The sequence below is a fragment of the Panulirus ornatus genome, chromosome 24 (assembly GCF_036320965.1).
Source record: "Panulirus ornatus isolate Po-2019 chromosome 24, ASM3632096v1, whole genome shotgun sequence".
In the NCBI taxonomy this organism is placed as follows: domain Eukaryota; kingdom Metazoa; phylum Arthropoda; class Malacostraca; order Decapoda; family Palinuridae; genus Panulirus; species Panulirus ornatus.
In genome coordinates, this window is record NC_092247.1 from 5,247,917 (window position 1) to 5,261,770 (window position 13,854).

Below are 13,854 nucleotides of genomic sequence, written 5' to 3' on the forward strand. Positions count from 1 at the left end.
CTCTCAACCATGCTCTTTTTATTTCCACACATCTCTCTTACCCTTAGGTTACTCACTCGATCAAACCACCTCACACCACACATTGTCCTCAAACATCTCATTTCCAGCACATCCATCCTCCTGCGCACAACTCTATCCATAGCCCATGCCTCGCAACCATACAACATTGTTGGAACCACTATTCCTTCAAACATAGCCATTTTTGCTTTCCGAGATAATGTTCTCGACTTCCACACATTCTTCAAGGCCCCCAGAATTTTCGCCCCCTCCCCCACCCTATGATCCACTTCCGCTTCCATGGTTCCATCCACTGCCAGATACCACTCCCAGATATCTAAAACACTTCACTTCCTCCAGTTTTTCTCCATTCAAACTCACCTCCCAGTTGACTTGACCCTCAACCCTACTGTACCTAATAACCTTGCTCTTATTCACATTTACTCTTAACTTTCTTCTTCCACACACTTTTCCAAACTCAGTCACCAGCTTCTGCAGTTTCTCACATGAATCAGCCACCAGCGCTGTATCATCAGCGAACAACAACTGACTCACTTCCCAAGCTCTCTCATCCCCAACAGACTTCATACTTGCCCCTCTTTCCAAAACTCTTGCATTTACCTCCCTAACAACCCCATCCATAAACAAATTAAACAACCATGGAGACATCACACACCCCTGCCGCAAACCTACATTCACTGAGAACCAATCACTTTCTCTCTTCCTACACGTACACATGCCTTACATCCTCGATAAAAACTTTTCACTGCTTCTAACAACTTTCCTCCCACACCATATATTCTTAATACCTTCCACAGAGCATCTCTATCAACTCTATCATATGCCTTCTCCAGATCCATAAATGCTACATACAAATCCATTTGCTTTTCTAAGTATTTCTCACATACATTCTTCAAAGCAAACACCTGATCCACACATCCTCTAGCACTTCTGAAACCACACTGCTCTTCCCCAATCTGATGCTCTGTACATGCCTTCACCCTCTCAATCAATACCCTCCCATATAATTTACCAGGAATACTCAACAAACTTATACCTCTGTAATTTGAGCACTCACTCTTATCCCCTTTGCCTTTGTACAATGGCACTATGCACGCATTCCGCCAATCCTCAGGCACCTCACCATGAGTCATACATACATTAAATAACCTTACCAACCAGTCAACAATACAGTCACCCCCTTTTTTAATAAATTCCACTGCAATACCATCCAAACCTGCTGCCTTGCCGGCTTTCATCTTCCGCAAAGCTTTTACTACCTCTTCTCTGTTTACCAACTCATTTTCCCTAACCCTCGCACTTTGCACACCACCTCGACCAAAACACCCTATATCTGCCACTCTATCATCAAACACATTCAACAAACCTTCAAAATACTCACTCCATCTCCTTCTCACATCACCACTACTTGTTATCACCTCCCCATTTGCGCCCTTCACTGAAGTTCCCATTTGCTCCCTTGTCTTACGCACTTTATTTACCTCCTTCCAGAACATCTTTTTATTCTCCCTAAAATTTAATGATACTCTCTCACCCCAACTCTCATTTGCCCTTTTTTTCACCTCTTGCACCTTTCTCTTGACCTCCTGTCTCTTTCTTTTATGCGTCTCCCACTCAATTTCATTTTTTCCCTGCAAAAATCGTCCAAATGCCTCTCTCTTCTCTTTCACTAATACTCTTACTTCTTCATCCCACCACTCACTACCCTTTCTAATCAACCCACCTCCCACTCTTCTCATGCCACAAGCATCTTTTGCGCAATCCATCACTGATTCCCTAAATACATCCCATTCCTCCCCCACTCCCCTTACTTCCATTGTTCTCACCTTTTTCCATTCTGTACTCAGTCTCTCCTGGTACTTCCTCACACAAGTCTCCTTCCCAAGCTCACTTACTCTCACCACCCTCTTCACCCCAACATTCACTCTTCTTTTCTGAAAACCCATACAAATCTTCACCTTAGCCTCCACAAGATAATGATCAGACATCCCTCCAGTTGCACCTCTCAGCACATTAACATCCAAAAGTCTCTCTTTCGCGCGCCTGTCAATTAACATGTAATCCAATAACGCTCTCTGGCCATCTCTCCTACATACATAAGTATACTTATGTATATCTCGCTTTTTAAACCAGGTATTCCCAATCATCAGTCCTTTTTCAGCACATAAATCTACAAGTGACAAAGTATGATAAATAAATATAATATACATTTCTGCAAACATTAGGCAGGAACTTTAGGGAGACACATTAGGTAAAAGTAGTCAGTAGAAACTTTAGACAGGAGCTCCTGAAAACAATGTGCTAGAGTTACCCTCTGTGTGTTTACTGTTCGAGTGAGGTGCTGAAGGATTAGAAGCAGTACTGGAATTCACTGTTTATGGAGACTTTTGCTGTGGCCACCCCCTGAAGGTAGTTCCTGAAGGGAATGGGCATCATAGATGTAGATAGATACAAACATGTCTATGAAAAGAGTTTCAGTTAACAGTATTTAGACGTGAGAACCATCTCCTAGGTAGTAGTTGGTGGGCAGCCACCGATCAGGGAGGTACTTTACCAATATGACTTCTCCTGGGTATCAGGAGGGTTAGTTCCAGCTGCATAGTGAGCTAGCACTTCAGTGGTTGTCAAGTTGCACTCTCTGACCCAGTTAGCTGTCTTTTCTTTCTGCCTCACCCACACATGGACTACTGGTATTTGGTCCACAAACATACAGTCTCTTCATATCACACAGATCACTTGACGACACTTAACTTACATGACGTACTTAGTAACTCTAGATTTTCCTGTTGTAGACACTATGCACCAGTTGTGCCTTTTGGCAAAATGGTCAGAGCAGTTGATAAAAGTAGTAGGTAGGAGCATTATTTAGGAACATTGAGTAAAAGTAATGGGAAGTAACATAAGGTGGGAGCATTATGTAGAAGTAGTAGGTTGGAACAGGAAGTTGGTACTAGGTAGAACATTAGGTAGGAGCCTCTGCAAGCACTGTGCTAGAGTTGCCCTCTGCCAGTTGCCTGTTAAGGGCGAGTTACTAGAGGCTAAGAAGCGGCACTGGAGTTTACTAGTTATGGAGACCCATTGCTGTGGCCATGAGGGAGTTCCAGAAGGGAAAAGGCATCAGAAATGTAGACAGATAGATAGACTGCGCCAACACCCGGGAAGGGGTGTCCTCCAGCCTATGAGTGATGTGTTAAGAGTCACTATGCCTGCTGCAGGCCATTATTCCTTTCATTTACACCATGTTAGTGCTTGCACAGTTGTTGTATGTGGAATTATCTCTCTAGCTGGGTTTAGAAACTGGCTTTTACTTTGGAGTTGCCACAAAACATTGGTTTACTCATTGGTATTGTAGAGAAATTTTTTTTCATACTTGATTGTTGTTTCTTGCATCATTGAGGTAGTATAAGGAACGGACTAAGAAAGGCCACATCTGCTTACATCCATTATCTGTCTGTCATATGTAATGCACTGAAACCACGGCTTGATACTTATTATATAACCCAAGGACTCCTTTCTCAGAGATCTATGTACTCTTGCAGCTTCACAGCTTTGCTATACTCAGTAGCAGGGACATTGATGGACTTCTTTGAAGTAAGAAGTTTTGACAGATCAATACTCTGCTTCGTCAATGAAAATATAGCCTTGCCAAAGCGCTTTAACTTGTACTCTAGCTGTAACCTCAGGCAGGGGTAGTCTGGTAACAACAAAGAAAATATATAAGACTGTATCAGTTTCTAGTGTGCAGTGTCAGCACAGACTTCCTAGTTGGGGTTTGGTACAGACCATTTTAACCCTTAAATAGTGATATTTCCTTGTTGATCCATCCCCCATATGCAGAAAAGAAAAAAAGGTCCCTACAGAATGCACTATATTTTACTAAAAAAGATCCTAAAAAGTAGTGAACTTTTGTCAGTGTTTGTGTGGGAGTGTTGAGTGGACAAGGTAGGGCCTATGCTGATAGTATAAGTTGCTGGAATGTATAGTTCATGCAAAGGAGCAGCTCTAACTGGGAGACAGCATGGTTTTAGGGAAAGGAGGTCATTTATAATCAATCTTCTATGACAGGGTGAGCTCCATCTTACATCAAAGAGTTGGGTATACTGTGTTTTCTTGGACTGCCAGGAAGCCTTTGACAAGAGTCCTCATCAGAGGTTGATTACAAAGCTTCATATATAGGTAGGAATAATGGGTAGGGTCCTACACCTGATAGGAGAATATATCTGAAGGGAGCAAAGAACATAGGTAAGAAGTGTATCCTTGAATTGGGCTGGTGTTGCAAGTGGCAAACCACAGGTTTTATTTTAGGGGGCCCACTGCTATTTTTGATGTATATAAGTGACTTGCCTGATGGACTATAATGACATCTAAATATATTTGTGGATGATGCCATGGTCATAAAAGAAATAAAGAATGATAGAGATTGCATCAGTCTACAGGGGTATCTGGACAAACTCCAAAGTCATTCAGTTGAATGGATGATGAGACTTACTCCAAGTAAGTGCAAGGTGATGAGGATAGGACATAACAATAGAAGGCTTCGGTGTGATTATTACATAGTAGGAAATAAATTACTGGGATCTGCTTGTGGAAGAGGCTTGGGTGTCAACATTGTGCCTGATCTGGTGACCTAGCTGCACATTAGGAGAATTATGGAAGAGGCAGACTCTTTGTTGACAGATGTAAGAATTATAATAAAATATATGGACAAGGGCATTTGTAAAATTATTCACTACATATATCAAACCAAACTGGATTATATGTCTCAAATCTGGTTACTCCCATAGAAATAAGAAAAGCTTGATAAACTTTGTTAGAAAGGATGTTAAAAAGCGCTGGTTTAGTGTTAGGGTGGAAGATGGTTGAAGTAAGCTAACCAGTGAGCCAGTAAATGCTGGGATTTTAGAAAGTATTGGAGACAGAGCACAAGAGTAGAACACTCTTCCCATACTGCACAAATAGGTAATTACTAAATTGATCAAAATTATTTCTTTTTAAAGGAAGATTTCACAGTGCATGATATATTTTTGTATACAGTTTACATGTTTGTATGTTATTTACACAAAAATGTATTCACATGAATTAATGAACCAGTTGCTGTAAAATATCGACAATTATGCCCCAGAAGTTAGTTTTTATTCTAAAAACTATCTACTGACATGAATGCCAACATCTGGCTTCCCACACAAGTGATGTATATATACTATCTTGTAATATCCTGTGGGTGACTGAAATGTGGGATATTTTCCAGCTGTGGCTAACCCATGGATATTTGGTAGGAGCAGACATCATCTGGAGTTCTAAACAGTGTTAGGAAGCTTTAATTTGTCATATAATGAAATAGATAAGGATTTTAGGTTTGTCACAAGAGGAACAGAGCAGTTAAGTGGTATTATGATATTAGCACACTTTCACCCTTCCTCATGAAAACAACAGCCATCTATGTGTAGGCAGCTTTCTTGAGGCAGTACAAAATTCAGATACTCTTATTTTGTATTTCAAAGAAAGGGTAACTGCTTCATTTACTTAGTGTGCAGATTGCTTTGCCTGCATTTCAAGTATTATTGTTTGGTCTTTGACAGTTGAAAGTATGGGAATGATTGGTAGTAGAAATGGCTTGGCAAGATTTTTTGTTGGTCTCCATATTTTTAGTAAGAAGATAAAGGCAAAGATAAACATATTTAAGAATATGATTTATTCATCCACAGTTTTGCCCTTCTCATGTTACTGCTTGCTTAGTCTGTCTTCCCTCAGTCTTCACATTTACTTTAACAAATATCATCTCTTAGTGTTTCATCCTGTTTTTCTATATTCAAAAAAACTTTTTAGTACATCTTTATTTTACATGTAACTTAATGAAAACTATATTTCTCAGGTTTGCCAGAAACCCCGAGTGAAGCGAAATGGTTAAACAAGACATTGGATATTGGGTCAGTGGTTGGCGTAGACCCTTATTTGCTAGGTGCAGAATCCTGGCGGGACTTAGCCAGGGAACTTCAGGAGAATGGCCATTCCTTAATACCAGTTCCAGAGAATCTTCTTGACTTAATATGGAATGATCGGCCACCTCGTCCTGCAAAGCCTATTTTTCCTCTAGAGGTGAAGTGACGAAGAATAAGACTTCTACGAGTTGAATGTGGTTGTTGTGTTTAGAATTTTTGTATGCATTTGCACTTTCAAAGTATATGCACATCTCAGTCCTGTTATTTTCATAAGATGCCAGATCTTAACTACAATTGCCAAGAATTTCTCCCAAAACTGTTTGAATGGGAATTCAGTGTGATTGACAGAAATTTACCCTGAAAATGCAGTCTTAACAGAAAACTGTCCTCTGACAAAAATTAGAAAATTAAATTGTACAACTTTTCCTATGATAGCTAAGTTGGCATAGGCAATTGCATGCCTTAATCAAGAAGAGGGTGTGTTGAAATGGTTTGGTCATATTGAGAAAATGAGTGAGGCAAGATTAACAAAAAGAATATATGTTTCATAGGTGGAGGGAGCAAGAAGAAGTGGGAGACCAAATTGGAGGTGGAAGGATGGAGTGAAAAAGATTTTGAGCGATCGGGGCCTGACCATACAGGAGGGTGAGAGGCATGCAAGGAATAGAGTGAATTGGAATGATGTGGTATACTGGGGTTGATGTGCTGTCAGTGGACTGAACCAGGGCATGTGAAGCATCTGGAGTAAACCATGGAAAGATATGTGGGGCTTGAATGTGGATAGGAAGCTGTGGTTTCGGTGCATTACACATGACAGCTAGAGATTGGGTGTGAACGAATGTGGCCTTTTCTTTGTTTGTTTTCCTGGTGCTACCTCACTGAAGCAGGGGGTAGCAATGCTGTTTTCTGTGGGGGAGGGTGGCACCAGGAATGGATAAAGGTAAGCAGTTATGAAAATGTACATGCGTATATATGTATATATATGTGTATATTTTTATATGTTTATGTATGTATATGTTTGTGTATGTGTGTTTATGTATATATATGTGGGGATAGGGGAAAATGAGTACTTTCCACGCATTTCTCACATGTTGTAGAGGGCGACTAAAGGGAACGGGAGCAGGGGGGGGCTAGAAACCCTCCCCTCCTTGTATTTTTAACTTTCTAAAAGGGGAAACAGAAAGAGTCATGTGGGGAGTGCTCATCCTCCTCGAAGGCTCAGATTGGGGTGTCTAAATGTGTGTGGACCTAACCAAGAAGAGAAAAAAGGAGAGATAGGTAGTATGTTTGAGGAAAGTCACCTGGATGTTTTGGCTCTGAGCGAAACGAAGCTCAAGGGTGAAGGGGAAGAGTGGTTTGGGAATGTTTTGGGAGTTAAGTCAGGGGTTGGTGAGAGAACAAGAGCAAGGGAAGGAGTAGCACTACTGAAACAGGAGTGGTGGGAGTATGTGATAGAGTGTAAGAAAGTAAACTCTAGATTGATAAGGGTAAAAGTGAAAGTAGTTGGAGAGAGATGGATGATTATTGGTCCCTATGCACCTGGGCATGAGAAGGAAGATCATGAAAGGCAAGTGTTTTGGGAGCAGCTGAGTGAGTGTGTTAGTAGTTGATGCACAAGACCAGGTTATAGTGATGGGTGATTTGAATGCAAAGGTGAGTAATGTGGCATTTGAGGGAATAATTGGTGTACATGTGGTGGTCAGTATTGTAAATGGAAATGGTGAAAAACTTGTAGATTTGTGTGCTGAAAAAGGACTGGCGATTGGGAATACCTTGTTTAGAAAGAGAGATATGCATAAGTATTCCTATGTAATTACGAGAGATGGCCAGAGAGCATTATTGGATTACAAATTGATTGATAGGCATGGGAAAGAGAGACTTTTGGATGTTAATGTGCTGAGAGGTGCAACTGGAGGGATGTCTGATCATTATCTTGTGGAGGCAAAGGTGAAGATATGTAGAGGTTTTTAGAAAAGAAGAGAGAATGTTGGGGTGAAGAGAGTGGTGAGAGTAAGTGAGATTGGGAAGGAGACTTGTGTGAGGAAGTACCAGGAGAGACTGAGTGTAGAATGGAAAAAGGTGAGAGCAAAGGACGTAAGGGGAGGGGGGAGGAATGGGATGTATTTAGGGAAGCAGTGATGGCTCGTGCAAAAGATGCTTGTGGCATGAGAAGCGTGGGAGGTGGGCAGATTAGAAAGGGAAGTGAGTGGTGGGATGAAGAAGTAAGACTATTAGTGAAAGAGAAGAGAGAGAGGCATTTGGATGAGTCTTGCAGGGAAATAGTGCAAATGAGTGGGAGATGTATAAAAGAAAGAGGCAGGAGGTCAAGAGAAAGGTGCAAGAGGTGAAAAAGAGGGCAAATGAGAGTTGGGTTGAGAGAGTATCCTTAGATTTTAGGGAGGATAAAAAGATATTTTGGAAGGAGGTAAATAAAGTGCATAAGACAAGAGAACAAATGGGAACATCAGTGGAGGGGGCCAATGGGTAGGTGATAACAAGTAGTGGTGATGTGAGATGGAGTGAGTATTTTGAAGGTTTATTGAATGTGTTAGATGATAGAGTGGCAGATATAGGGTGTTTTGGTTGAGGTAGTGTGCAAAGTGAGAGGGTTAGGGAGAATGAGTTGGTAAACAGAGAAGAGGTAGTAAAAGATTTGCGGAAGAAGAAAGCCGTCAAGTCAGCGGGTTTGGATGGTATTGTAGTGGAATTTATTAAGAAAGGTGGTGACTGTATTGTTGACTGGTTGGTAAGGATATTTAATGAATGTATGAGTCATGGTGAGGTGCCTGAGGATTGGCAGAATGCATGCATAGTGCCATTGTACAAAGGCAAAGGGGATAAGAGTGAGTGCTCAAATTACAGAGGTATAAGTTTGTTGAGTATTCCTGGTAAATTATATGGGAGGGTATTGATTGAGAGGGTGAAGGCATGTACAGAGCATCAGATTGGGGAAGAGCAGTGTGGTTTCAGAAGTGCTAGAGGATGTGTGGATCAGGTGTTTGCTTTGAAGAATGTATGTGAGAAATACTTAGAAAAGCAAATGGATTTGTATGTAGCATTTATGGATCTGGAGAAGGCATATGATAGAGTTGATAGAGATGCTCTGTGGAAGGTATTAAGAATATATGGTGTGAGAGGCAAGTTGTTAGAAGCAGTGAAAAGTTTTTATCGAGGATGTAAGGCATGTATACGTGTAGGAAGAGAGGAAAGTGATTGGTTCTCAGTGAATGTAGGTTTGCGACAGGGGTGTGTGATGTCTCCATGGTTGTTTAATTTGTTTATGGATGGGGTTGTTAGGGAGGTGAATGCAAGAGTTTTGGAAAGAGGGGCAAGTCTGTTGTGGATGAGAGAGCTTGGGAAGTGAGTCAGTTGTTGTTCGCTGATGATACAGCGCTGGTGGCTGATTCATGTGAGAAACTGCAGAAGCTGGTGACTGAGTTTGGTAAAGTGTGTGAAGAAGAAAGTTAAGAGTAAATGTGAATAAGAGCAAGGTTATTAGGTACAGTAGGGTTGAGGGTAAAGTCAATTTGGAGGTAAGTTTGAATGGAGAAAAACTGGAGGAAGTGAAGTGTTTTAGATATCTGGGAGTGGATCTGGCAGCGGATGGAACCATGGAAGCGGAAGTGAATCATAGGGTGGGGGAGGGGGCGAAAATCCTGGGAGCCTTGAAGATGTGTGGAAGTCGAGAACATTATGTCGGAAAGCAAAAATGGGTATGTTTGAAGGAATAGTGGTTCCAACAATGTTGTATGGTTGCGAGGCGTGGGCTATGGATAGAGTTGTGCGGAGGAGGGTGGATGTGCTGGAAATGAGATGTTTGAGGACAATGTGTGGTGTTAGGTGGTTTGATCGAGTAAGTAATGTAAGGAAGGGTAAGAGAGATGTGTGGAAATAAAAAGAGCGTGGTTGAGAGAGCAGAAGAGGGTGTTTTGAAATGGTTTGGGCACATGGAGAGAATGAGTGAGGAAAGATTGACCAAGAGGATATATGTGTCGGAGGTGGAGGGAACGAGGAGAAGTGGGAGACCAAATTGGAGATGGAAAGATGGAGTGAAAAAGATTTTGAGTGATCGGGGCCTGAACATGCAGGAGGGTGAAAGGCGGGCAAGGAATAGAGTGAATTGGATCGATGTGGTATACCGGGGTTGACGTGCTGTCAGTGGATTGAATCAAGGCATGTGAAGTGTCTGGGGTAAACCATGGAAAGTTGTGTGGGGCCTGGATGAGGAAAGGGAGCTGTGGTTTTGGGCATTATTGCATGACAGCCAGAGACTGAGTGTGAACGAATGGGGCCTTTGTTGTCTTTTCCTAGCGCTCCCTCACACACATGAGGGGGGAGGGGGATGGTATTCCATGTGTGGCGAGGTGGCGATGGGAATGAATAAAGGCAGACAGTGTGAATTGTGTGCATGGGTATATATGTATGTGTCTGTGTGTGTATATATATGTGTACATTGAGATGTATAGGTATGTATATTTGCGTGTGTGGACGTGTATGTATATACATGTGTATGTTGGTGGGTTGGGCCATTTCTTTCGTCTGTTTCCTTGCGCTACCTCGCAAATACGGGAGACAGCGACAAAGCAAAATAGATAATAAAAAAGTATATATATATATATATATATATATATGGGGATAGGGGAGAAAGAATACTTCCCACGTATTCCCTGCATGTCGTAGAAGGCGACTAAAAGGGAAGGGAGCGGGGGGCTGGAAATCATTCCCTCTTTTTTTTTTTTTTTTTTTTTTCCAAAAGAAGGAACAGAGAAGGGGGCCAGGTGAGGATATTCCCTCAAAGGCCCAGTCCTCTGTTCTTAACGCTACCTCGCTATCGCGGGAAATGGCAAATAGTATGAAAAAAAATGGCGTCCTAGCTTCGTCTCTTTGATGTATATCAACTGACTTTTATATTCCAAAATATATATATATATATATATATATATATATTTTTTTTTTTTTTTTTTTTTTTTTTTTATACTTTGTCGCTGTCTCCCGCGTTTGCGAGGTAGCGCAAGGAAACAGACGAAAGAAATGTATATATATATATATATATGTATATATATATATATATATATATATATATATATATATATATATATATATATATTGGAAAGGATCACAATTTTGCGCGTGATCAAGATATTCCTATGAGTCCACAGGGATAATGAAACACGAAAAGTTCCCAAGTGCACTTTCGTGTAATAATGACATCATCGGGGAGACACAAGAGAGGAATATAAAAGTCAGTTGATATACATCAAAGAGACGAAGGCCCAGTCCTCTGTTCTTAACGCTACCTCGCTATCGCGGGAAATAGCGAATAGTATGAAAAAAAAAAAATATATATATATATATATATATATATATATATATATATATATATATATATATATATGCATATATATTTTCTTTTAAACTATTTGACATTTCCCGCGTTAGCGAGGTAGCGTTAAGAACAGAGGACTGGGCCTTTTTTGGAATATCCTCACCTGGCCCCCTCTGTTCCTTCTTTTGGAAAATTAAAAAAAAAAAAAAACAATGCTACATACAAATCCATTTGCTTTTCTAAGTATTTCTCACATACATTCTTCAAAGCAAACACCTGATCCACACATCCTCTACCACTTCTGAAAAAATTTTTTCTTCATACATATTCGCAATTTGAAGCAAAGGGAGTAGGGAAGTGGGTGAAAGATGGAAGGCATGTGTACGTGTAGGAAGAGAGGAAAGTGATTGGTTCTCAGTGAATGTAGGTTTGCGGCAGGGGTGTGTGATGTCTCCATGGTTGTTTAATTTGTTTATGGATGGGGTTGTTAGGGAGGTAAATGCAAGAGTTTTGGAAAGAGGGGCAAGTATGAAGTCTGTTGGGGATGAGAGAGCTTGGGAAGTGAGTCAGTTGTTGTTCGCTGATGATACAGCGCTGGTGGCTGATTCATGTGAGAAACTGCAGAAGCTGGTGACTGAGTTTGGTAAAGTGTGTGGAAGAAGAAAGTTAAGAGTAAATGTGAATAAGAGCAAGGTTATTAGGTACAGTAGGGTTGAGGGTCAAGTCAATTGGGAGGTGAGTTTGAATGGAGAAAAACTGGAGGAAGTGAAGTGTTTTAGATATCTGGGAGTGGATCTGGCAGCGGATGGAACCATGGAAGCGGAAGTGGATCATAGGGTGGGGGAGGGGGCGAAAATTCTGGGAGCCTTGAAGAATGTGTGGAAGTCGAGAACATTATCTCGGAAAGCAAAAATGGGTATGTTTGAAGGAATAGTGGTTCCAACAATGTTGTATGGTTGCGAGGCGTGGGCTATGGATAGAGTTGTGTGCAGGAGGATGGATGTGCTGGAAATGAGATGTTTGAGGACAATGTGTCGTGTGAGGTGGTTTGATCGAGTGAGTAACGTAAGGGTAAGAGAGATGTGTGGAAATAAAAAGAGCGTGGTTGAGAGAACAGAAGAGGGTGTTTTGAAGTGGTTTGGGCACATGGAGAGAATGAGTGAGGAAAGATTGACCAAGAGGATATATGTGTCGGAGGTGGAGGGAACAAGGAGAAGAGAGAGACCAAATTGGAGGTGGAAAGATGGAGTGAAAAAGATTTTGTGTGATCGGGGCCTGAACATGCAGGAGGGTGAAAGGAGGGCAAGGAATAGAGTGAATTGGAGCGGTGTGGTATACCGGGGTTGACGTGCTGTCAGTGGATTGAATCAAGGCATGTGATGCGTCTGGGGTAAACCATGGAAAGTTGTGTAGGTATGTATATTTGCGTGTGTGGACGTATGTATATACATGTGTATGGGGGGGGGTTGGGCCATTTCTTTCGTCTGTTTCCTTGCGCTACCTTACAAACGCGGGAGACAGCGACAAAGTATAATAAATAAATAAATAAATATTTAGGGAAATAATGTTGGCATGTACAAGGGAATTGTGTTCCATCTGGGAGATGGATGAGTGAGAAAGCATTGTGTGTGGTGGAATGAGGAAGTAGAGTTTTTTATGGTAAAGAAAATATAGTTCTCTGGGCAGTACTAACAGTGTAGGAGTGCAGATGATTGGGAGATGTACAAGAGAAAGTTGGAGGAGGTCAAGCGGAAAGTGCAGGGGTTGAAAATGAGGGCAAGTGAGAATTGGGGTGAGCAATTATCGGTAAACCAGGGAGAATAAGATGTTTTGGAAGGAGATTCGTAGTGTTGCAAATGCAAGAGAAGAAATGGGAACATTGATGAAAGGGGCATATGGGGAAGTGGTAACAGAAAGTGATGAGATGAGGAGGAGATGGAGTGAGTGTTTTGAAGGATTCTTGAATGTGTTTAATGATAGGGTGGCAGCTTTAGGATGTTTAGGTAGGGGTTGTGGGTGAAGTGAGAGTCATGGAAAGTGGTTTCTTGAAGAGAGAAGTGATGGTGAAAGCTTTGTGTAAGATGTAATAGAAAGGGTGGTGAAAGTCTTGTGTAAGAGGAAACAGAAGAGTTGGTAAAAGCCTTATGCAAGATAAAATGTGATAAGGCAGCTGGATTGGATGGCTTGCAGTTAAATTTCTTTTAAAAGGGGATGACTGCATTGCTGATTTGTTTGTCAGGATTTACATTGTATGTATTGATCATGGTGAGATGCCTGAGGATTGGCCAATTCCATTTATGGTGTCATTGAGCAAAGGCAAGTGTATCAAAGCTGTGTGATTGAATTGCAGGTCCCCCCCACCCCTGATGGGACTGCATACCTGCCCCCCCTCTCTCCAAGACAGTTGTATTCACATCCTCCACTTCGTCTATGAATAAATCAAACAGCCATGGTGACATCACACACACTTATTGCAATTTCATCTTCACTTGGAACAACTCACTCTCCTCTTTTTTGATTTGTACACATGCCTCACCCACATGGTAAAATTTCCTCTGCTTCTGGTAGCTT

General features: G+C 41.4%; 1 protein-coding gene across 4 annotated transcripts in view; it reads left to right on the forward strand.

Annotated features, from left to right (window-relative positions):
- Positions 1-13,854, forward strand: part of ApepP (Aminopeptidase P) — a 70,707-nt gene that overhangs the window by 12,092 nt on the left and 44,761 nt on the right. For all 4 annotated transcript variants that reach the window (XM_071677009.1, XM_071677010.1, XM_071677007.1 and 1 more), the window contains exon 4: positions 5,891-6,114. In XM_071677009.1, coding sequence (XP_071533110.1) covers positions 5,891-6,114 — 224 coding nt within the window. The remainder of the gene's footprint in view (positions 1-5,890; positions 6,115-13,854) is intronic.